The sequence below is a fragment of the Haliotis rufescens genome, unplaced genomic scaffold (assembly GCF_023055435.1).
Source record: "Haliotis rufescens isolate VD_foot unplaced genomic scaffold, xgHalRufe1.0.p SCAF_21, whole genome shotgun sequence".
Taxonomy (NCBI): Eukaryota; Metazoa; Mollusca; class Gastropoda; order Lepetellida; family Haliotidae; genus Haliotis; species Haliotis rufescens.
The window spans coordinates 8,167,624-8,191,469 of NW_025963902.1; the positions used below are offsets into that span (position 1 = coordinate 8,167,624).

Genomic DNA, 23,846 nt, shown 5'->3' on the forward strand with positions numbered 1-23,846 from the left:
CTTGTTACCTACTATGTCCCTTTCTCCTATCAGCAGCCAATAGACAGCGTTATCTGGTTGGTGACGTCTTTCCTGACAGACATGTGTGGACAGTTGTAGACGTCAGTCATCCATCACATTAGGTAGTCAAATGGCACTTTGATGTGGTGTTTGAAACAAATTCATAATTTGGTGGCACATGACAAATGACATCCTTTTGAATATGCATTTCAATTTTGTTATAGTTCATATTATCGTTAATATATAGGTCACTATGTTTACAGAAATACAATGCATTTAACAGTAAATCAAAAATCATGATCACTTTTTTATTTCATGTAGTGATTCCTTCCAAGCTAAGTGATTTCATTATTATGTCCGCGGTTTGTGGGAGGTTACATTTGGGTGTTCTGTGAACGGACATTTATTATAACTTCTACTATTACTATGAGGCACTTTTCAGGCTTATCTCCTACTGTTACTATTTTTGTGTTTGCATCTCCTACTATGAGTGTTAATTTCAACAATCTCTCTCTCTCTCTCTCTCTCTCTCTCTCTCTCTCTCTCTCTCTCTCTCTCTCTCTCTCTCTCTCCCTCTACTACTGCTGCTTCTACTTCTTCTTCTTCTACTTCTACAACTACTACTACCACTACAACTACTACTGCTGCTACCGCTGCTGCTCCGAATACGACGATGACGCGACCGCTACTTCTGCTAGTACATAGTACAGCTACTACTATGTACGAATAAACGAATACGAGACGACTACTTCTACCACCGCCACTACAAATTTGCGAATCTGAAGAAGGAAACAGATACAAAAGAAACATAGCTGCTCAGTTCCATAAAACGTCATGAAGACAAATAAACCGATTTGAGAGAAAGCACTGTTGTTAAATCATATGCAAGTGAGGAAGGAAATGTATTTTCTTCTTTATTGAGTTGATGTAAATCTTACATTCATAAATGTGATATTTTCGACGAAGTCATCACAGGCCACATTAAATGATGGATATAACTGTTGATGTGAGGTGAAATGGGGTGTAACGTCGCGTCCATGATTACTGCACTTATGTGGCGACGTGCATGTACGTGTGTGTGTTTGTGTGGCTGCTTGAACTAGTCCGGACTGATGCCGATTTATAGTGCTAGCTCACTGAGATACCATGCCGCAGTTTAACATGAGTACCCCACTCAGACACAGTATACTGACCCCAAGCCGACCAGTCCTTGTTTTAGCCTCTTAAAATCGAGCGCCAGACCGGGTAACAACAAGTACCATCTTTTAACGTCTTTTGGCGGCAGGGGATCGAACCCCGGACCTTCCGCTCTTCGGGCGGACGATCTACTTTAAGGACCATGGAGGCGGTCATATAACTTATGACGTATATGTAAATGTAAATGTATGTGTAAATGTGTATCTACATATATACTTTCAACTGTCATTGTGTCATAAATAACTACCATGTCACTAAACAAGGGGAGATGGTGTTGCTCGTCCTGTCACTGTGAAGTCAAGGACAGAATATATTATGTATAAAAGGGTCCATACATACATTTACCAACACTTGCCACAACTCTTGATTTGCTTGGTATACATTTAAAGAGAATGTTGGCTCGTTCTGATATTTCAACATACGTCAATGTGAAATATTACATACTTTTGGCTGATTACAACTGATAGCAGATTTTAGCAATAAAATCGACAAAACCCTTTCCTTCTTCGTGAGAAATCCATTGTCCATTGTTTCATTGTTCATAAAATGATTATGCTATATTGTGCCTCCAAAGTTGCAGACACCAAAGCTTCGGAGTTGCTGGAATTGTAAGCCATAAAGGGAAAAAAGGCCATTAGAAATTTGAAGTCATACCTCATGTCCCACAGTCTTGTGAACAGGTTGTGAATCTTGTTACTCTGAATCTTTATGCATTAGATCTTAATATGAAACCGATCAGGCTGTTTCATTGGTTTCTTCAATTTCTACCTAGCGTGGTTAAATCAGTGGTAGGGAATTAGATGTTTGGCAATTATTAAACGATATCAGGTCGTCCATATACATGAAGCGTATTCTTTGGCAAATTCCCATGTTTTGATTTCTCCAATCCGAAAAGACATTCTGACTCCTATGCATAAAGAAACAGATCAACAAAGAAGGAAGCACAATTAATAGGATTATTAAACACTACAAAACCAATGCAGAGCTCGTCACCCAGACACATCACTGAAACTAATCTGTATGACACAGCAATTACTCCAGCCAGATTCGGCAATAAATGTCAAAGCCTCGGGGTATACATATTCGTATCTGTCACACACAAAAAACCTTTAAACGGATGATGTTTCATTTTGTTTTGTCCAATAAACCAAGCCTGTAAATTGTATACTGTAACATTGTTCAACATGTAGTAGGGTAAATCTGTTTTTTGTAACATTCGTCGTGTCGCTTTTATGTATATAATTTTAAATAAATCTGCATTGAATTTGCACCCCTAAGACGACGAGTTCTGTGATGTGGGTTATTTAAAACACATGTTATGCAGATTCATCCTAAATAATGAACAGATTCAAAGGCGAACTGTGTATGGCTAATGATTTCTGTTATTTGAACTTCAGGTCTATTGCCCATTCAACACAGTTTTTTTAAGAACAGGTTCGTCAGGTGTTCTGTGCGGAGGGTTACCTGTATGAATTATACGTTTTGTAGCACAGGTAGAATTGCGTGGCATTAATTGTCCTGTCACTGTCCATTTCCCCGTGACGCCCTCGTGGAGGAAGAGGTCACGATGACCTGTCACATGTGGACGAGGCATTGTCATGACCTGTAGTGTATGGGCTACTGGCCTATAGACACGCATACATACGTATCATGCATACGTATTATACATACGTATTAAACATACGCATGAGTGTGTACTTAGTCACATGTATAGACACACAGTCTTCCTCTGACGATGGACTCATACAATCGTAGGCATGTCCAGATACATAATGTAAATATTTGCAATGAGACATACAAATGTAATACCGAGGGCCGTGCCCAGTCAACTGACCGCGTTAGTTTTCACACACAACTGTAAAAGAACCTATCGATAAGCCGAAACTCGTTATTTGCATAGACTCGAAGAGCATCGCTTGTCTCGATCTATGGCCATCCCGATATGTTTCCAATGGCCGACAGTCTTACAGTATGCTTTATGTTTTATTTGAACATGCACATTTACTTGCCAGATTGCGACATATTATCAACAATGTCCCACAATGAGCCATACTGGAACAATCCTTGGAAATTTATGATTACATATCGTAATGGTATTTATGATTACATGTCAAATGTTGTTTGAAGTGTTACATCTCCGATCTCCGCATTAGTAGTCCTTCGTTTTAATTACTTTTTCTCCTCATCATATGACTAAAAGAGTTGAATTAACGCTTGCGTACCTAGCAAATTGACCTGAGGACTGTATTAGTTGGTGTGTGACTCACCTTGCTCGATAGAAATAAAAGCGATAAATCCTTTCTACAATCATAAAAAATCCATCTGTATGATTCCGACTGTTAACATTCGTCGTGTTTCATGGGCAAGTGTTTATGAATCACCATTAAATAGTGATTAAACCAGGTGAAAGGGTAAGCGTATCCTGCCTCACCGGTGACATCTGGCACAAACACATGCAAAGACTAATAAATTGTTCACCAGAAGATACAGGGGAACATATGGTCACAATTGATTATTCTTTTGCCCAACCAATGTGTTTTGCGAACAACTCACTCGTGGTGTTATCAATTCAAATCGTATTTAGGAATGAGTTTGTTATCACTAAATATTGTTCATATGACAAACATAAGCGACTTTATAAAAACATCAGCAATATTTTTTGACGTGTACTCCAATGATGACGAAATACAAACATAATTGTTTACGGTTCGCAGACAGTGGCATCATGTGTAATGGGGTCATCATAGTTTTGGCGTCATCTGTTTTCTCGTTTTATATTAGCACTATATTTGACATTGATTCATAAACACCTGCTTACCATAGGTTGGAACCGTACAGTCAACAAAGATTTCTTTTGTCGGTTTTATTTCTTTATAGACAATAAAGTAATATTACCCTTGTGTGTGTACCATACCGATATTTAAAAAAATCTTGAAGAAATCCTTTGGCGCTAAATTTGATCAAATCAGTTCAACAAACATATAATGATCTCCGTCAATACCACTGTGATGATAAAATGATGTGTGTCAACATCATTACAAGTGTAACTGTTTCAACACGTTTTGTCAGTTATTTTAATGCATAGAAAAGACACACCTGGACAAAACAAAATACGGAATCTTACCGTTCATGTTTGAAGGATATTTTGTGAATAAAGGATCAATCAGAAGAAGTAAATGTTTTTCAAACATATATGCAAGGATAAAAATTGTACTGTTTCACAATCTCTTATTTTGAGACCTTGGTAAATACTTAATCTTAAGTTGAACGAAAACTTCCACTCCCTTGATAGCCTTATTCCTTAGTGGAATTATTATTAATAGCTTCAACGCCCTGGACAGCCTTATTTCCGCGTCCAGCTGCAGCTTCAACTCCCTGCACAGCCTTATGCAAAAGAAGAGTTTTTATTTATAGCTTCAACGACCAAGACAGCCTTATTTCTTAGTCGGCTGTATCTTGAATTCCTTGGGCAGCTTTATTAATGAGTGGAGCTACAGCTTTAGCTCCCTGGACAAATTTATTCCTAAATAGAGCTATAGCTTTACCATCCTTGACAGCCTTATGCAAAAGTAGAGTTGTTATTAATAGACAGAGACCGCCTCCGTGGTCTAGTGGTAGAGTGTCCGCCCCGAGAGCGAAAGGTTCGGGGTTCGATCCCCGGCCGCGTCATACTAAAAGACGTTAAAAGATGGTACTTGTTGTTACCCTGTCTGGCGCTCGGCATTAAGGGGTTGAAACAAGGACTGGTCGCCTCGGAGTCAGTATACTGTATCTGAGTGGGGTATTCATGTTAATTAAACTGCGGCATGGTATCTCAGTGGACTAGCACTATAAATCGGCATCAGTCCGGACTAGTACAAGCAGCCACACACACACACTTTTGCATGCACGTCGCTATATAAGTGCAATAATCTTGGACGCGATGTTAAACCCAATTTCACCTCACCTCACCTTTTAATAGTCAGCCTTATTTCTAAGTGCACCTGTAGCTTGAACTCACTGGACAGCTTTATTCCTGAGTGGAGAAAGAGCTTCGAAGCCCTGGACAGATCTATTCCTGAGTAGAGTTACTATTAACTCCAAAGGCAAAACCCTCGTATCTATGGTTTCTTTTCAAAAGAAGGTCTCTCCTTCATTCGACGTACTATGTCGGGACCATCTCTGCCGACGGTACATGAAATTGAGCAAGAAGAAAGTGTGACCTCTGCAGTTGACGTATTGAGTGAGTGAATGAGTGAGTGAGTAGGGTTTAACGCCATTTTAACAATATTACAGTTATAACACGGCGTGTCAGCTTAATGTGGGAGGAAAGCCTCGAAGTGATGCAGGCCTCAGACGTTCACCACTTCGGTGAAACCCACGAGCACGGGTATGGTGCTGACATAACTAGAAACATAATCGGGACGAACCGGGATTCGAACCCACAATCATAGTTTTCTGGCATGCCCAAGGGGCGCAACTCTGCACAGCAAATCGCGGCGCCTTAGACGACTCGGCCACCCGTGCCCCTTTGACTTGTGTAATATGTAAATTATGGAAATGACTTCCCTAATTGATATAACTTCAACAATTGACACGTTCAAAGCGTAAGATGTTGACATAATATTTACAGATGGATTTTGGAAGGCGTTACATGTGTGACTGACTTCTACAGTTGACTTGTGGAAGATGGAAAACGAAGGATGAACCTCATAAGTTGACTTAGGGAAGATGTAGGATTGACATCTGAGTTTGATATGAAAAGGGGCGTCAGTTGCGATGGAGATGACTTCTCTTTCTTTCTTTCTTCTTGACATATTTTGTAGAATATAGATTCAATATTGATAGTGTTTAAACCAAGGAAAGTTCATTCGGTACCTGGGTGGGTGGGTGGCTGGGAAAGAAAATTGTCCCAGAAAATGTTGGTAAGAAAATCACTTTGCTTCAAACTGTTGAAAAAAGGGAGAAATTGTCAGCCACAAAAAATACATTGTTGCGAGATGGGATTTTTTAAGAATTTTTAGGCTAATAGCTTTAATCAGATTTTTGCGTCTGTAGCTGAAAACTTCAACCTTCAATTCCATGCAAAATCCCATCCCCTCCCTAGAACACCAAATGGTTGGTCCCAAAGAGGCAGTGAGGTGATTTAATCCGTTGATTGTTAATGGTTAACAGTGTCAAGTTGCAACTACGGTATGGCAACGTTATGTTTACGTTGTCACAGTATTAAGATATTGCGTCCACGCAATGTTATTCCATGGACTCACATTTATGTTGTCACAACTTTCTGTTGCTATAACGTTACAAAAATTATTGGGATTTACTAAAATCAGCATAACAAAAGATTCTTAATAATGTAAAGTTTATTTATTTGAAAGACTTGTACATTGCAGATCAAGTAGTCAGGATTTCAAGTCTGGATGTCATTCAGGTCATGGATGCAGCATCGGTTATCTCTTCATCCCTGCGAAAAGAGAACGTAAGGTTTCATAACAGCCAAACTGTTTCATATCAAATGAAAGAATGGTTCAACTTGTCAGTTGATCACTTATATTACACTCAATGATGTTGTTGTTCTTGTGTGTCATCGTTTTGTACCGTTAACCAAATTTCCTTATGGAACGTGTTCATTTATGTAGCTATAGCTTCAACTCCTTGGACAATTTTATATCTATGTAGATCTACAGCTTCTCCTCCATGGAAAGGCTTTTTTTAAAGTGGAGCTATGCTATGTTATGTCCATTTGATTCCATCAAATTCTATTGGTATGTTCTTCGTAGTAAACTGATTTACCCATTATCTATTGGTATGTTCTCGGTAGTAAACTGATTTACCCATTATCTATTGGTATGTTCTCGGTAGTAAACTGATTTACCCATTATCCCATTGAGAATAAGTAACCTACCCGGTAAGAGCCATATTTCTGAGTGCCGGACTGGGATCCCCACTGGTTCCATCGCTGACCTGCAAATATTAAGATGCATTATTGTGTAATTGAGAGAGAAAGAATTGGATATATTTACGATAGCTTCTAGCATTGCTTATTTCGCACTCCTATCACATACATATGATTTGATAGAAAGGGACATGCCTTAAAGAGGTATTGTGTCGAGACACGTATGTATGGTGCTATAATTTCTGATTATGGTGGTAGAGGTGTAAATCTATTCTGGCAGCAATACTACCCTAACAACTTGAGTTATAATACATTTAATATATTTGGTACCTTGTTGATAATGGTCTTGATGTCCGGGGTAGGTGTTCACGTGCTCAGGGTAGGAAGGTAGGTGTGATGGATAGGTAGGGTAGTCATTGGACGGGTAGGTTTGTCTGTAACTCGGGTACCCATTGACATGTGACGGCACAGATCGACGGTATCCTTGTCAAATGAATGCAATTAGCATGTTAGTCGGGTATTGTTGTAGGAACAAAATAGAAGGATATATTGAAATAATAAATTTACATAATCTGTACGTAACTATTTACGCACAGAAGTATGAAAGAATGATATCAATTTACTTGTATCAGATACAGGATGATATGTGATACTAAGGACTTACTTCTAATATGTCCCTGAGAGTGTCCTCCCCACACATCTGGAAGGAACAAAAGGCTGGCATGTATACAATAAGATACCTACAACGTTATGATATGAAACATCCACGTCAGGGAATAACCAATGTCGACTTTCTGCCGAAACAGATTCCATTGGGTGTAAAATGCATTTGGTGGGGAAAATTATATAAATCATTATGAATCACTGAAAATCAGTGATGACGATTCCCCAGAAATGAGGACAGACAAATCCGCAGTCAAAACGTCTTGATTTATTATATCAAACATCTGTACAAAGGACAATCCGAGTCCAGTGGGAGCCCAGTTGTGTTTATTTGTATTCTTGGTGTGAAAAATATAAAATGCTACTCTAAGGTCACTTTTGTTTTTAATAAAAGCATTTCAAAAGTCCAAACTACATTCTCACTTTGGAGAAAAATGTTCTCGAGAATATTGTATGCAGCCTTTTAATACCAGCTTCTGTGTATCAAGTATTTAGGTGGTAGGTAAACTGAGGTTAAATATGTTTTCACTTACCAGTAGGATATCTGTTTGGGTAATGGTTGCCAGGGTAGTTGTTAGGGTAGTATTGATCTCTGTAGTGTACATCCGGGTACTGCCCGGAAGATGGATATCGGTTATAAACAGCACCGGAACATACCAGGGCGCATGCGCACAGCAGAGCAAGAGACAAGACAGATTCCATGGTTGAGATTCTGCAAGAACATCATATTCATTTTTAAAAACATCCAATCAATTGGTTTCAATCCATGATATACATATAGGTTTGATAAACAGGCAATTTGTTAATAACAAATGAGACAGATTTGTGACTCCGTATAAATTGATATATCCTATGCGCCAAAAGAAACAGTATACATGTATGTGTAAATATAGTAAGTGAATCAATTTAATAAGAAATTGATAAATTACTTGTTTGAATTTTGAAATTAGCAGTGAAGGAGCGATTGTTGATTACAAAAGTGTTCAACATTGTTCATTCTTGTAAATGCGAAGTTTCACTCACAACATGTGAAAAGGAATGAATCTTACCAGAATATCCAGCTATGAGTCTGACACCGGGGATGTAGATCTGATGTGAGATAGTAACGAAACATGGGGTCTTATATAGGACTGAGTAGACATTTGAAACAACGTTTGACGCGTAGACTGTCGCATTTCCTTGTAGCGTACTATATCCCTTGCTACTACCCACAGCCAATAGACAGCGTTACCTGGTTGGTGACGTCTTTTCTGACAGACATGTGTCGAGAGTTGTAGACGTCAGTCATCCATCACATTAGGTGGTCAAATGTCAAATGTGGTGCTTAATACAAATTCATGATTACATCCTTTTGAATATGCATTTCAATTTTGTTATAATTCATATTATCGTTAATATATAGGTCACTATGTTTACAGTTATTCAGTTCATTTAACAGTAAATAAAAAATCATGATCACTTTTTTATTTCATGTAGTGATTCCTTCCAAGTTAAGTGATTTCATTATTATGTCCGCGGTTTGGGGGGGTTATATTTAGGTGTTCCGTGAACGGACATTTAGTATTACTTCAACTAATACTATGAGGCATTTTTCAAGCTTATCTCCTACTGCTACTATTTATGTTGTTTGGATCTGCTACTATCTGTGTAAACTTCAACAATTTGTAACTGGTGGTCTCTCTCTCTCTCTCTCTCTCTCTCTCTCTCTCTCTCTCTCTCTCTCTCTCTCTCTCTCTCTCCTCTCTCTCTCTCTCTCCCTCTCTCCCTCCACTACTGCTGCTACTACTACCACTACAACTACTACTGCTGCTACTGCTGCTGCTCCGAATACGACGATGACGCTACCACTACTTCTGCTGGTAAAGCTACTACTATGTACGGATAAGCGAATACGAGACGACTACTTCTACCACTACGAATTTGCGAATCTGAAAAAGGAAACAGATACAAAAGAAACACAGCTGCTCAGTTCCAAAAAACGTCTTGAAGACAAATAAACCAATGTAATTTCTTCTTTATTGAGTTAATGTAAATCTTCCATTCATAAATGTGATATTTCGACGAAGTCATCACAGGCCACAGTAAATGATGGATATAACTTATGATGTGAGGTGAAATGGGGTGTAACGTCGCGTCCAAGATTACTGCACTTATGTAGCGACGTGCATGTACGTCTGTGTGTTTGTGTGGCTGCTTGAACTAGTCCTGACTGATGCCGATTTATAGTGCTAGCTCACTGAGATACCATGCCGCAGTTTAACATAAGTACCCCACTCAGACACAGTATACGGACCCCAAGCCGACCAGTCCTTGTTTTAGCCCCTTAATATCGAGCGCCAGACCGGGTAACAACAAGTACCATCTTTTAACGTCTTTTGGCGGCAGGGGATCGAACCCCGGACCTCCCGGCGGACGATCTGCCATAAGGACCACGGAGGCGGTCATACAACTTGTGACGTACATGTAAATGTATGTGTTAATGTCTATCTACATATATACTTTCAACTGTCATTGTGTCATAAATAACTACCATGTCACTAAACAAGGGGAGATGGTGTTGCTAGTCCTGTCACTGTGAAGTCAAGGACAGAATAAATTATGTATAAAAGGCTCCATACATACATTTACCAACACTTGCCACAACTCTTGATTTGCTTGGTATACATTCAAAGAGAATGTTGGCTCGTTCTGATATTTCAACACACGTCAATGTGAAATATTACATACTTTTGGCTGATTGCAACTGATAGCAGATTTTAGCAATAAAATCGACAAAACCCTTTCCATCATCGTGAGAAATCCATTGTCCATTGTTTCATTGTTCATAAAATGATTATGCTATATTGTGCCTCCAAAGTTGCAGACACCAAAGCTTCGGAGCTGCTGGAATCGTAAGCCATAAAGGGAAAAAAGGCCATTGGAAATTTAAAGTAATCCCTCATGTCCCACAGTCTTGTAAACAGGTTGTGAATCTTGTTACTCTGAATCTTTATGCATTAGATCTTAATATGAAACCGATCAGGCTGTTTCATTGGTTTCTTCTATTTCTAACTCGCGTGGGTAAATTAGAAGTAGGGAATTATATATCTGACAATTATTGAACGATATCAGATCGTCCTTTACCTAAAGTATATGCTAAACTTCTTCGGCAAATCCCCCTTGTTTTGATTTCTCCAATCCGAGAAGACATTCTGATTCATATGCATAAAGAAACAGATCAACAAAGAAGGAAGTACAATTAATAGGATTATTAAAAACTACAAAACCAGTGCAGAGCTCGCCACCTAGATATCAGTGGAACTAATCTGTATGACACAGCAATTACTCCAGCCAGATTCGGCAATAAACGTCAAAGCCCCGGGGTATACATATTCGTATCTGTCACACAAAAAACAACTTTAAACGGATGATGTTTCATTTTGTTTTGTCCAATAAACCAAGCCTCTAAATTGCATACTGTAAGATTGTTCAACATGTAGTAGGGTAAAGCTGTTTTTTTTTACATTTGTCGTGCCGCTTATATGTATAAAAATTTAAATAAATCTGCATTGAATTTGCACCCCTAAGACGACGAGTTCTGTGATGTGAGTTATTTAAAACACATTTATGGCCTAAATAATGAACAGATTTCAAGGCGAACTGTGTAGCCTAAGGGCTAATGATTTCTGTTACTTGAACTGCAAGTCAATTGCCCATTCAACACAGTGTTTTTAAGAACAGGTTCGTCAGGTGTTATGTGAGGAAGATTACCTGTATGATTGATATGTATTGTAGCACAGGTAGAAGTGCGTGGCATCAATTACCCTATCACTGTCCATTTCCCCGATACGCCCACGCGGAGGATGAGGTCACGATGACATGTCACATGTGGACGAGGCATTGTCATGACATGTAGTGTATGGGCTGCTGGCCTATAGACACGCATACATGCGTATTATACATACGTATGTGGGTGTGTACTTAGTCACATGTATAAACACACAGTCTTCCTGTGACGATGGACGCACATACTCACACAATCGTAGGCATGCCTCAATACATAATGTAAATATTTGCAATGAGACATGCAAATGTAATACCGAGGGACGTGCACAGTCAGCTGAACACGTTAGGTTTCACACACAACTGTAAACGAACCTAGCTATCGATAAGTCGAAACATGAAAACTCGTTCTTTGCATAGACTCGAAATATGGTCTGATATCAGAGCATCGCTTGTGTCGAACTATGGCCATCCCGATATGTTTCCAATGGTCGACAGTCTTACAGTATGCTTTATGTTTTATTTGAACATTCACATTTACTTGCCAGATAGCGACATATTATTAACAATGTCCCACAATGAGCCATACTGGGACATACTGGGATTTTTATGATTACATATCGTAATGGTATTTATGTTTACATATCAAATGTTGTTTAAAGTGTTACATCTCCGATCTCCGCATTAGTAGTCCTTCGTTTTAATTATTTGTTCTCCTCATCATATGACTAAAAGAGTTGAATTAAAGCTTGCGTACCTAGCAATTGACCTGAGGACTGCATAAGTTGGTGTGTGTCTCGCTTCGCCCGATAGAAATAAAAGCGATAAACCCTTTCTAAAATCATAAAAAATCCATTGAGTCCATTGTATGATTCCGACTGTTTCATGGGCATGTGTTTATGAATCACCATTAAATAGTGATTAAACCAGGTGAAAAGGTAAGCGTATCCTTCCCCACCGGTGACACCTGGCACAAACACATGCAAAGGCTAATAAATTGTTCACCAGAAGATACAGGGGAACATATGGTCACAATTGGTTATTCTTTTGCCTAACCAATGTGTTTTGCGAACAACTCACTCGTGGTGTTATCAATTCAAATCGTATTTAGGAATGAGTTTGTTATCACTAATTTTTTCCCACATGACAAACATAAGCGACTTTATAAAAACATCAGCAATATTTTTTGACGTGTACTCAAATGATGACGAAATACAAACATAATTTTTCACGGTTCGCAGACAGTGGCATCATGTGTAATGGGGTCATCATAGTTTTGGCATCATCTGTTTTCTCGTTTTATGTTAGCACTATATTTGACATTAATTCATAAACACCTGCTTACGGAAGGTTGGAACCGTACAGTCAACTCTACTTTCAGCAGATATTTCTTATCATTATGGAGATGGTTTTGTCGGTTTTATTTCAATATAGACAATATAGTAATTTTACTCTGTGCATTTTTCGTGAGTTTGTTGTCACTAATTATTATTCATATGATCAACATAAGCGACTCAATAAAAACATTAGCAACACTTTTTGACGTGTACTACAATGATGTCGAAATACTAACATAATTGTTCACGGTTCGCAGACAGTGGCGTCACGTGTAATGGCGTCATCATACTAGGTTTGGCATCATCTGTCATTATTGACGTCATCTTGACAGTGTTATATGTAAGCATTTGATATTTGATAATGATTCACATGCTTAAACACATGCTTACGATATTTCGGATTATTCTTTTCTGCAGAGATTTCTTATCATTATGGAGAGGGTTTTGTCGGTTTTATTTCTATATAGACAATTAAGTAATTTTACCCTTGTGCGTGTACCATACCGATATAAAAAAATTCTTGCAGAAATCTTTTGGCGCTAAATTTGATCAAATCAGTTCAACAAACATATAATGATATCCGTCAATGCCACTGTGATAATAAAATTATGTGTGTCAACATCATTACAAGTGTAACTGTTTCAACACGTTTAGTCAGTTATTTGAATGCAAAAGAAAAGGCACACCTGGACAAAAAAAAACAACCGAATTTATTGTGTCTTACCGTTCATGTTTGAGGGATATTTTGTGGACAAATCAGAAGAAGGAAATGTTTTTCACACATATATGCAAAGATAAAAATTGTATCGTTTCACAATCTCTCACTTTTGAGACCTTGGTAAACATCCGGATGAACCTTAATCTTAAGTGGGGCGAAAGCTTCCACTCCCTTGATAGCCTTGTTCCTTACTGGAGCTATTATTAATAGCTTCAACGCCCTGGACAGCCTTATTTCCACGTCCAGCTGCAGCTTCAACTTCCTGCACAGCTTTATTCCAAAGCCGAGCTATTGCTTCACCACCCTTGACAGCCTTATGCCAAAGTAGAGCTGTTATTTATAGCTTCAACGACCAAGACAGCTTTATTTCTAAGTGCAGCTGTAGCTTGAACTCACTGGACAGCTTTATTCCTGAGTGGAGCTACAGCTTCAAAGCCCTGGACAGATCTATTCCTAAGTAGAGTAATTCTCAATTCAAAAGGCAAAACCCTCGTATCTATGGTTTCTTTTCAGAAGAGGGTCTCTTCTTCATTCGACGTACTATGTCGGGACCATCTCTGCCGACGGTACATGAAATTGAGCAAGAAGAAAGTGTGACCTCTGCAGTTGACTTATTCAGTGAGTGAATGGGTGAGTGAGTGAGTGAGTGAGTGAATGAGTTGGGCTTAACGCCGCTTTTAACAGTATTACCGTTATATGACGGCGTGTCAGCTTAATGTGGGAGGAAAGCCCGAGGTGATGCAGGCCTGAGACGTTTACCACTTCGGTGAAACCCGCGAGCACAGGTATGGTGCTGACAAACCTATAAACATAATCGGGACGAACCGGGATTCGAACCCACAATCATAGGTTTCTGGCGTGCCCAAGGGATGCAACTCTGTACAGCGAATCGCGGCGCCTTAGACGACCGGGCCAGCCGTGCCCCTTTGACTTGTTGAAGGTGTAATATGTAAATTATGGAAATGACTTCCCCAATTGATATAACATCAACAATTGAAACTTTCACGTTCAAAGCTTAAGATGTTGACATAATCTTTACAGATGGATTGTGGAAGGCGTTACATGTGTGACTGACTTCTACAGTTGACTTGCGGAAGATGGAAAATGAAGGACTAACCTCATCAGTTAACTTGTGGAAGATGTATAATTGACATCTGAGTGTGTTATGAAAAGGGGCGTCAGTTTCGATGGAGATGACTTCTCTTATTTTCTTTCTTCTTGAAATATTTTTTAGAATATAGATTCAATATTGATAGTGTTTAAACCTAGGAAAGTTCATTCGGTACCTGGGTGGGTGGGTGGCTGGGAAAGTAAATTGTCCCAGAAAATGTTGGAAAGAAAATCACTTTGCTTCAGACTGTTGAAAAAAGGGAGAAATTGTCAGCCACAAAAAAATACGTTGTTGAAAGATTGTTTAAAGAAGTTTTAGGCTAATAGCTTTAATCAGATTTTTGCGTCTGTAGCTGAAAAATTCAACGTACACAATCCCCTCCCCTCCCTAGAATACCAAATGGTTGGTCCCTAAAAGGCAGTGAAGTGATTTAATCCGTTAATGGTTAACAATGTCACGTTGTCACAACGGTATTGCAACGTTATGTTTCCGTTGTCACAGTATTAAGATATTGCGTCCACGTAATGTTATTCCATGGACTCTCATTTATGTTGTCACAGCTTTCCTTTGTGATACGTTATTTTCACGTCGCCACAACGTTACAAAAATATTGTCGTTACTTTGCATTATGTTATGGTAATGTTGTATTTTACGTTGTATTTTAAGTTATAGGAATGTTATGTTGTACGTTGTGGCAACGTTATAATATGACGTCCATATTACGTCCAGTCTTCATTGCCGTTCTTCCAACAGAGTACATGACATCTTTAAATACTACTGGCTTTATGTTTGCGTTACAAAACAAAATTCATATTCGAGTGTACACTTATGAAGACTTGGCCATACAGAATCACCACAATCCGCCTCAGTGGCCTAGTGGAGAGAGTGTCTGCCTGGAGAGAGGAATGTCGGTTGGTCGACCGCGTCATACCAAAAGACGCGATAAGATAACTTTTCAGCTCGGAGATTGTTCACTGTTACTGTGTGTCATGTGAAAATTGCAGCTAGGTGTCGCAGTGTGCCAGACTGAAAAACCGGCATTAGTCCGGGTTAGTACACACACTTGCGCGCGCACACGAGTGCACACGCGCACACACATGCATCAACGTCTCTATAAAAGTGCAATAATCTTGGGCGCGATCCTATTCCTCTCACATCACAGAATCACCACGATGTTGACTCGGAGGTCATAGTTCTTCCTTGAAGCAGAGGTACGCTCCTGAGAACTTTCTGTGAACCTGTGTGTACTTCTGTCATAGGTCCAACTGGCCATCCAGTCACACAGTGGTTCCGATGTAACACGAATAGGCTTCACAGTTCATAATGATATTTCTCATGGACTTATAATTCTGTTGACAATATAGTGTGATAAATGTTATACCTAAGGGATTTATTAAAATCAACATAACAAAAGATAAACTATAATGTAAAGTTTATTTATTTGAAAGACTTGTACATTGCAGATCAAGTAGTCAGGATTTCAAGTCTGGATGTCATTCAGGTCATGGATGCAGCATCGGTTATCTCTTCATCCCTGCGAAAAGAGAACGTAAGGTTTCATAACAGCCAAACTGTTTCATATCAAATGAAAGAATGGTTCAATTTGTAAGTTGATCACTAATATTAAACTCAATGTTGTTGTTGTTCTTGTCGTCATCGTTTTGTACCGTTAACCCAAATTTCCTTATGGAACGTGTTCATTTATGTAGCTATAGCTTCAACTCCTTGGACAATTTTATATCTATGTAGATCTACAGCTTCTCCTCCATGGAAAGGCTTATTCTTAAGTGGAGCTATGCAATGTTATGTCCTGGCGGATTCCATCAAATTCTATTGGTATGTTCTCGGTAGTAAACTGACTTACCCATTATCTATTGGTATGTTCTCGGCAGTAAACTGATTTACCCATTATCTATTGGTATGTTCTCGGCAGTAAACTGATTTACCCATTATTTATTGGTATGTCCTCAGCAGTAAACTGATTTACCCATTATCTATTGGTATGTTCTCGGCAGTAAACTGATTTACCAATTATCCCATTGAGAATAAGAAACCTACCCGGTAAGAGCCATATTTCTGAGTGCCGGACTGGGATCCCCACTGGTTCCATCGCTGACCTGCAAATATTAAGGTGCGTTATTGTGTGATTGAGAGAGAAAGAATTGGATATATTTACGTATTTACGATAGCTTCTAGCATTGCTTATTTCGCACTCCTATCAAATAAATATGATCTTCAGCAACCTATGTTGTCGAAAGAGGCGACTAACGGGGTCGAGAGGTCGGGCTAGCTGACTTGGTTGATGCATGTCATCGTATCCCAGTTTAGAAGATCAATGCTCATGATGTCAATCACTGGATTATCTGGTCTAGATTCGATTATTTACAGGCCACCGTCATATAGCAGGAAGTGTGGCGTCAAGCAAAGAACAAACAAATGTGATTGGTACCTTGTTGATAATGGTCTTGATGTCCAGGGTAGGTGTTCACGTGCTCAGGGTAGGAAGGTAGGTGTGAGGGATATGTGGGATAGTCATTGGACGGGTAGGACTGTCTGTAACTCGGGTATCCATTGACATGGGACGGTACAGATCGTCGGTATCCTGGTCAAATGAATACATTGATCATGTTAGTCGGGTATTGTTATAGGCAAATAATAGCAGGCGATATTGAAATAATAAATCTGTAAATCATAGCTATGTGCTATGGAATATGATACAGAAAGAATCATATCAATTATCTTTTTTCAGATACAAGATCATATGTGATAATAAAGACTTACTTCTGTTATGTCCCTGAGAGCGTCCTCCCCACACATCTGGAAGAAGAAAAAGGCTGTCATGTATACAATCTGATACATAGAGCGTTGTACGTCAGTTACTTGGTTTGTCACTTGACTGGACTAAACAGCATTGAATTATTTGCCATGTGCCATTGATGGAGTGAACTTAATTGTGCACCACAGAAATGCAATAGATCGATGGTCGGCAAGTATTCCACTTTTTCGTTTCTTTAGTCATCAAAAGTTGTAATTGATGTTGTGAATTAATACATTCATTAAAATATTACTGACGTTTTGCTATTCATTAGGGGTTTTAGACAGACAAAGGTGACGAGCAAACACATCAGAAGTAAATATTAAGGTGTACAAAGAAAACAATTCAGTTTTATTTATTATTTGCAAATAAAGATAAAATAGATTTCAATGTATGGTTATAATGATTACCAACTCCCATATTTCATTCATGCACGGATTCATTCATGGATTGTATATATGTCAACTAACAGTTCAATGCAATCAGTCAAACAGTGATCAGCATTACACAAGAAACCACCGTGCGGTTAGGGCTTCTAGCTGTTGGAAAACCACACCACTGTTTTTGGCTGATTCTAAATTGACAAGTAGATTTAGGCGGACAAGGAGAAATGTTTCCTCAGGAAACAACTTTTTGTACCATTTATGTTTGCTGGTAGTCTTTGTTAAAAATCATCACTTTTGTTTGAATGCAAAATGAGAAAAAGCTTTACCTCATTCCTCACAAATACGAGAAACATTTCATTATGTAACTTTAAGTTACAAAACCATTTCCTAGGTGTTAAGTATTTAGGTGGTTGGTAAAATGAGGTCAAATATGTTTTCACTTACCAGTAGGATATCTGTTTGGGTAATGGTTGCCAGGGTAGTTATTAGGGTAGTATTGATCTCTGTAGTGTACATCCGGGTACTGCCCGGAGGATGGATATCGGTTGTAAACAGCGCCGGAACATACCAGGGCGCATGCGCACAGCAGCGCAAGAGACAAGACAGATTCCATGGCTGAGATTCTGAAAGAACATCATATTCACTTAAACATCGCCATAAATTTGTTTTAATCCATGATGTACATATAGGTTTCATAAACAGGTGATTTGTTGATAATAAATGACCGTATTAACCAGCGTTATGAACAATAAACCACAGTTTGATAACATGTATCCGCTTATATTGCTTTGTTATCTGTGAAATTAATATATCCTAGGCGCCAAAAGAAACTGTGCATATAGTCTATGTGTAAATATAGTAAGTGAATCAATTTAATAAGAAATTGATAAATTACTTAGTAATTTTTGGCCAGGGAAAACACATTGATTCTCCATGTGCAAAACTATTACTGAGTAGTAATACGACACTTAGTATATGAACTTCTTTGTGAATGAGTGATTGTAGATTACAAAAGTGTTCAACACTGTTTATTCTAGTAAACAATGTCGTTAAATGGTTGAAACAATGCGAAGTTAAACTCAGAACATGTGAAAGGAATAAATCTTACCAGAATATCCAGTTATGAGTCTGACACCGGGGATGTAGATCTGATGTGAGATAGTAACGAAACATGGGGTCTTATATAGGACTGACTACACATTTGAAACATCGTTTGACGCGTGGAATGTAGCATTTCCTTGTTACCTACTATCAACAGCCAATAGACAGCGTTATCTGGTTGGTGACGTCTTTCCTGACAGACATGTTGGAGAGTTATTCATCCATCACATGAGATGTCACTACTTTGATGTTTGTGGTGCTTAAAACAAATTCATCATTTTGTTGCACATGGCAAATGACATCCTTTTGAATTTGCGTTTCAGTATGGTTATAATTCATATTACGTTTAATATATAAGTCACTACTGCTGCTACTGCTCTTTCTTCTGCTACTACGATGCCGACGACTACTACTACTGTTATTATTATTACTTCTACTATTACCGCGACTATTGCGACTATGAATTCGAATACGACGACGACTACTACTACTACCACTTCGAATATGCGAAACTGAAAAAGGAAACAGATACAAATGAAACACAGCTGTTCAGTTCCATAAAACCTCTTGAAGGTATATGAACCGAATTGATAGAAAGCACTGCTGTTAAAACATGTCAAGTGAGGAATGAAATGCATTTTATTCGTTATTGAGTTAATGTAAACCTCACTTTCATAAATGTTGTATTTCGACAAAGTCGTCAGGGCCGCAGTTAATGATGGATGTGACTCATGACGTATATGTAAATGTCTATCTACATATATACTTTCAACTGTCATTGTGTTATAAATAACCACCAAGTCATAAAACAGAGGAAATGGTGTTGCTCGTCCTGTCAATGTGACGTCAAGGACAACATAATTATATTATTAAAGGCTTCATACATACATTTTGCAACACTTGCCACAACTGTTGATTTCCTTGGGATAATTGGGGAGAAATTTGTCTTGATCTGATATTTCAACATCATTGTGAAATATTACATACTATTGGTGATGCGCAAACAAACTGCAGAGTAAATAAAAGCGACAAAATTAACCCAGCATAATTTTAAAATAAAGGGCTCCATACATATATTTATCAACAATTGCCCAGATCTTCAGTTCCTTGTGAACATTTAAAGAGAAATGTGTCTGGATCTTATATTTATAAGTCATTGTGAAATTCTACATACTATTGGCAATGCGCAAACTGACTGCAGAGTAAATAAAAGTGGCAAAACCCTGGCCATAATCGTAAGAAATACATTGTCTGCTTTTTATATCGTCCTTTGAAATCTTTATAGAATGATTATGCTCCTTTGTACCTCTGCTGGAATTGTTCGACATGAAGGGAAAGTTGAAGTCATCCCTCTTGTCCCACAGTCTTGTGAATAGGCACTTGTCACTCTGAATCTGTATGCATTAAATATGAAAAAGATGGTTTGAGATATTTGACAATAATTGAACGACATCAGATCGTCGATATACCTGAAGCTTATGCTAGACCTCTCGAGCAGATTCCTTTGTTTTGAGAAGACATTGTAACTCATCTTTATAAAGAAACAGATCAGCAAAGAAGGGAGCAGAATTAATAGGATTATTACTCTACAACTCTATAAACTCTACAAATCCAGTGCAGAGCTCATCAACCAGACATTTGTGAACTAATCTGTAGTAGAAGTAGCACCTTTGTTTCCAGTTAGAGACCCCAGGTCCATAGAACATAACATTGCAGGAATACAATTACTGATAAAGTGACTTGTACAATAGTAGGTTTATGATTTAAGTATTTAGGATCAATGGATACCTTAAATCATTAAAAGAAAGGCATGCAAGACTTTTAGTGCAAAATGATATTGATTTTCAACTAGACTAATATTTAATCGAAGACAATATCTACACAAGCGACATTCTGGATCGATGCCTTTGTTTCTGCCCATTTCGATCATCAACTGACGACAGCCTCATTTAAATCTTGACAGTGGTTGTTTCAATAGTGTAGAGTCGACTTGAGAAAGCTATACTTCGGTCTGTGAAACTGATTTGCAGGTTGAAATGTCATTAGTTTTGGATTTGATGATTTCGATGAAGGCCATCGTTGGATGTTGTAATCGGATACACGTTGTTTAAACTGAGATATAAAGATACAAAAAATTCCAACATCTTGCATATTCCAGGCGTAGCCAAATCCAAACTGAAATAAGAAATGTTTTTATTTTAGTTGGCCAGGAAGTTCTGTTTACGTAATCCAATCCATACAGCATCAGATACGTTTGCTTCGGTAGTCGGCCATTATTCATAATGACTAGTTTAGCCCAATATTTTACACATTGTGTTACATAGGTGAGAAATAATAAAGGTCGACCACTTTCTCCAAGAACAGAATCATTACAAGCACTCAGAGGCAGATACAGAATTATTTTCATATACTTAGTCTGAACTCTCTCCATTTAATCCACGACTTCGTATACCTTCAGTTCGGAGCCTTATTTTAGGATGGGCAGAACCATGCTATCGAAAATCATTGGTGCAGTCGTAATTGGTGAGCCACCACACACAGCGTGCAATCTGTATATGAGTAAGCATACTTATTCCGCCTGCTTTGCCAACGCCTGTCTCGACCTCGTCCAAAGAGAGTTTTGTTTAATCATCCCATAAAGTGTAAACATGTTATCCACCGTCGAATAACCTTTCCTGAATCCGACATGATTTTCGTAAATAACATTATTTTCATGAAACACATTTTGGAGTCTCTGGTTTGATATTTTGGTGAAAACCTTTCCACTGGTAATAGAGAGATTCGTCTGTAGTTGTTTGGATAAGATAAAGTGCCTTTTTTATGAAGAGGGCATTTGTTTGCCTTGCACCAATCAATCGGGAAATTCCCAATTATCATTATTTCATCAATTTTGGAGTTATTTGAATTGTGGAGTGTTTAAGCAATTCTGATAACATTCGAGTGCAACCTACGGCTGTATGACATTTAATTTAACTTCCAGAATGGTTATGTCTCTTTAAGTTGATCGGGTAGTCCTTCATTGCAATTGTTACAATGTGAATCATGCTCGAAAAAATGCTGATTTATCTAATCTGTATGACAGCGAAAACTCCATCTACGTAGCTACGTCAAATAAAACCTCAAAGCCTCGGGGTATACATATTTGTATATGCCAAAAAGAAAGATAGCTTTAAACAGCCAGTGTTTAATTTTGTTTTGTCCAACAAACCAAGCCCATAAATTGCAAACCGCGTCAGCTCGTTGTTGTTCAATATGTAGTAGGGTAAAGCAGGGTTTTTAACATTCGTCGTGCGTGTATATAATTCTAAATAAACCTGAATTATGCTCACACTCATAAGATAACTAGTTCTGTAATGGTTTTCTGAAACACGTTTTGGAACATTCATTCTTATAAACGTACATGCAAATAACTCACTCGTGCTTTTTTTATTCCAATCGTTTTAGGAGTGAGATTGTTATCACTAATTATTATTCATATCATTAACATATACATATATTCAGTGATAATACAAACAGATAGTACTGGCGTCATAATAGTTGTGTCATCTTCTGATCTTGACTAATTTCTCGGCAGTGTTACATATTAGCAAAACACAAGCTTACGATATGTTGGAATCATACAATAGACTCTAGTTTCAGCCTTAAGTGGAGCTTTAGTGGAGCTTTAGTGGAGCTTTAGTGGAGCTTTAGCTGCAACGCCCAGGACAGTCTTATACCTGTGGACCTACAGCGTCAACTCCCTGGACAGCTTTATTCCTTACTAGAGCTACAGCTTCAACTCCCTGGACAGCTTTATTCCTAACTAGAGCTACAGCTTCAACTCCCTTGACAGCTTTATTCCTAACTAGAGCTATAGCTTCAATTCCCTGGACAGCTTTATTCCTTACTAGAGCTACAGCTTCAACTCCCTGGATAGGCTTATTCCAAAGTGAAGCTATTATTTACAGCTTCAACGCCCCGGAAAGCTTTATTTCTGAGTGCAGCTACATCTTCAAAGCCTAAGACAGATCTGTTGCCAAGTAGAGATATTATTAATAGCAAAGACAAACCCTCGTACCTATAGTTTCTTTTTATCCATTCGATCCATTCGATGGACTATGTAGAGACCATCTCTGCCCATGGCACATGGAAGTGAGCAAGAAGAAAGTGTGACTTCTACATTTGACTTGTTGAAGTTGTAACACGTGAGAATGACCTTATTTTTAAGGTGTAAATTATGGAAATGACTTCCCCAATTGACGTCCAAAGCGTAAGATGTAGAAATAGCATTTACAGGTGGATTGTGGAAGGCGTTACATGTGGAAGGTTGCGAAGGAGATTACTTATAGATATCTTTCTTTCTTCTTACAACATTTTGTAAATATAAATTTGATATTGAAAGTGTTTAAACCATGGAAAGTTTATCAGCTATCATGGGTGGTGACTAGGAATTTATCGAGTACAAAAATAATTGTTACAGTAAATGTTGCAGCAAAATAAGTATGCTTCAGACTGTTTCAAAAATGAAGAAATCATCAGCCTAAAAAAATACATTGTTGCAAGGTGTTTTTTTTTTCAAAGGAATATTTAGGCTCATAGTTTAATTTGGAAAAAACAATATCTGTTTTTGTGTTTTCAGCTGGAAAATACCAACTCTCCATACAAAATCCCATCCCATCCCTAGAATACCAAATGGTTGGTCCATAACAGAGAGTGGTTTCATCCGTTGATGTAGGGGGTGCCGATGTAGGTGCCCAGCTACCAATGTCACCTTGTCACAATGTTATGATATTACGTCAAAGTAATGTTATTCCGTGGATTCCCATTTGTGTTGTCACAACGTTTATGTCTGACGTTGTCATACGTTATTTTCACGTCGCCACAACGTTACGAAAACAGTGT

The 23,846-nt window shown here is 38.3% G+C and overlaps 2 protein-coding genes across 2 annotated transcripts; both read right to left on the bottom strand.

Annotated features, from left to right (window-relative positions):
• Positions 1-6,528: 6,528 nt before the first annotated feature.
• Positions 6,529-8,920, bottom strand: LOC124111468. The gene is made up of 6 exons (XM_048401058.1): positions 8,785-8,920; positions 8,269-8,447; positions 7,737-7,772; positions 7,403-7,555; positions 7,082-7,140; positions 6,529-6,640 (listed from the first exon to the last, which is right to left on the bottom strand). Exons 2-6 carry the CDS (start codon positions 8,435-8,437, stop codon positions 6,635-6,637), a joined length of 423 nt encoding a protein of 140 aa, XP_048257015.1. The 5' UTR covers positions 8,438-8,447; positions 8,785-8,920; the 3' UTR covers positions 6,529-6,634.
• A 7,158-nt stretch (positions 8,921-16,078) lies between these two features.
• LOC124111469 lies at positions 16,079-19,037 on the bottom strand. Its single transcript, XM_048401059.1, has 6 exons — positions 18,973-19,037; positions 18,309-18,487; positions 17,445-17,480; positions 17,113-17,265; positions 16,722-16,780; positions 16,079-16,197 (listed from the first exon to the last, which is right to left on the bottom strand). Exons 2-6 carry the CDS (start codon positions 18,475-18,477, stop codon positions 16,192-16,194), a joined length of 423 nt encoding a protein of 140 aa, XP_048257016.1. The 5' UTR covers positions 18,478-18,487; positions 18,973-19,037; the 3' UTR covers positions 16,079-16,191.
• Between the last annotated feature and the right edge of the window lie 4,809 nt (positions 19,038-23,846).

Bases quoted from the DNA above. Each gene is read 5' to 3' on its own strand.
- LOC124111468 (XM_048401058.1), bottom strand. From the start codon at position 8,437: ATGGAATCTGTCTTGTCTCTTGCTCTGCTGTGCGCATGCGCCCTGGTA. The intron at 7,773-8,268 runs GTAAGTGAAAAC...TGTTCCTTCCAG, and splicing joins CCCAAACAGATATCCTACTG to ATGTGTGGGGAGGACACTCT. The intron at 7,556-7,736 runs GTAAGTCCTTAG...TCATTTGACAAG, and splicing joins CTCTCAGGGACATATTAGAA to GATACCGTCGATCTGTGCCG.
- LOC124111469 (XM_048401059.1), bottom strand. From the start codon at position 18,477: ATGGAATCTGTCTTGTCTCTTGCGCTGCTGTGCGCATGCGCCCTGGTA. The intron at 17,481-18,308 runs GTAAGTGAAAAC...TTCTTCTTCCAG, and splicing joins CCCAAACAGATATCCTACTG to ATGTGTGGGGAGGACGCTCT. The intron at 16,781-17,112 runs GTACCAATCACA...TAATATTTGCAG, and splicing joins TCAAGACCATTATCAACAAG to GTCAGCGATGGAACCAGTGG.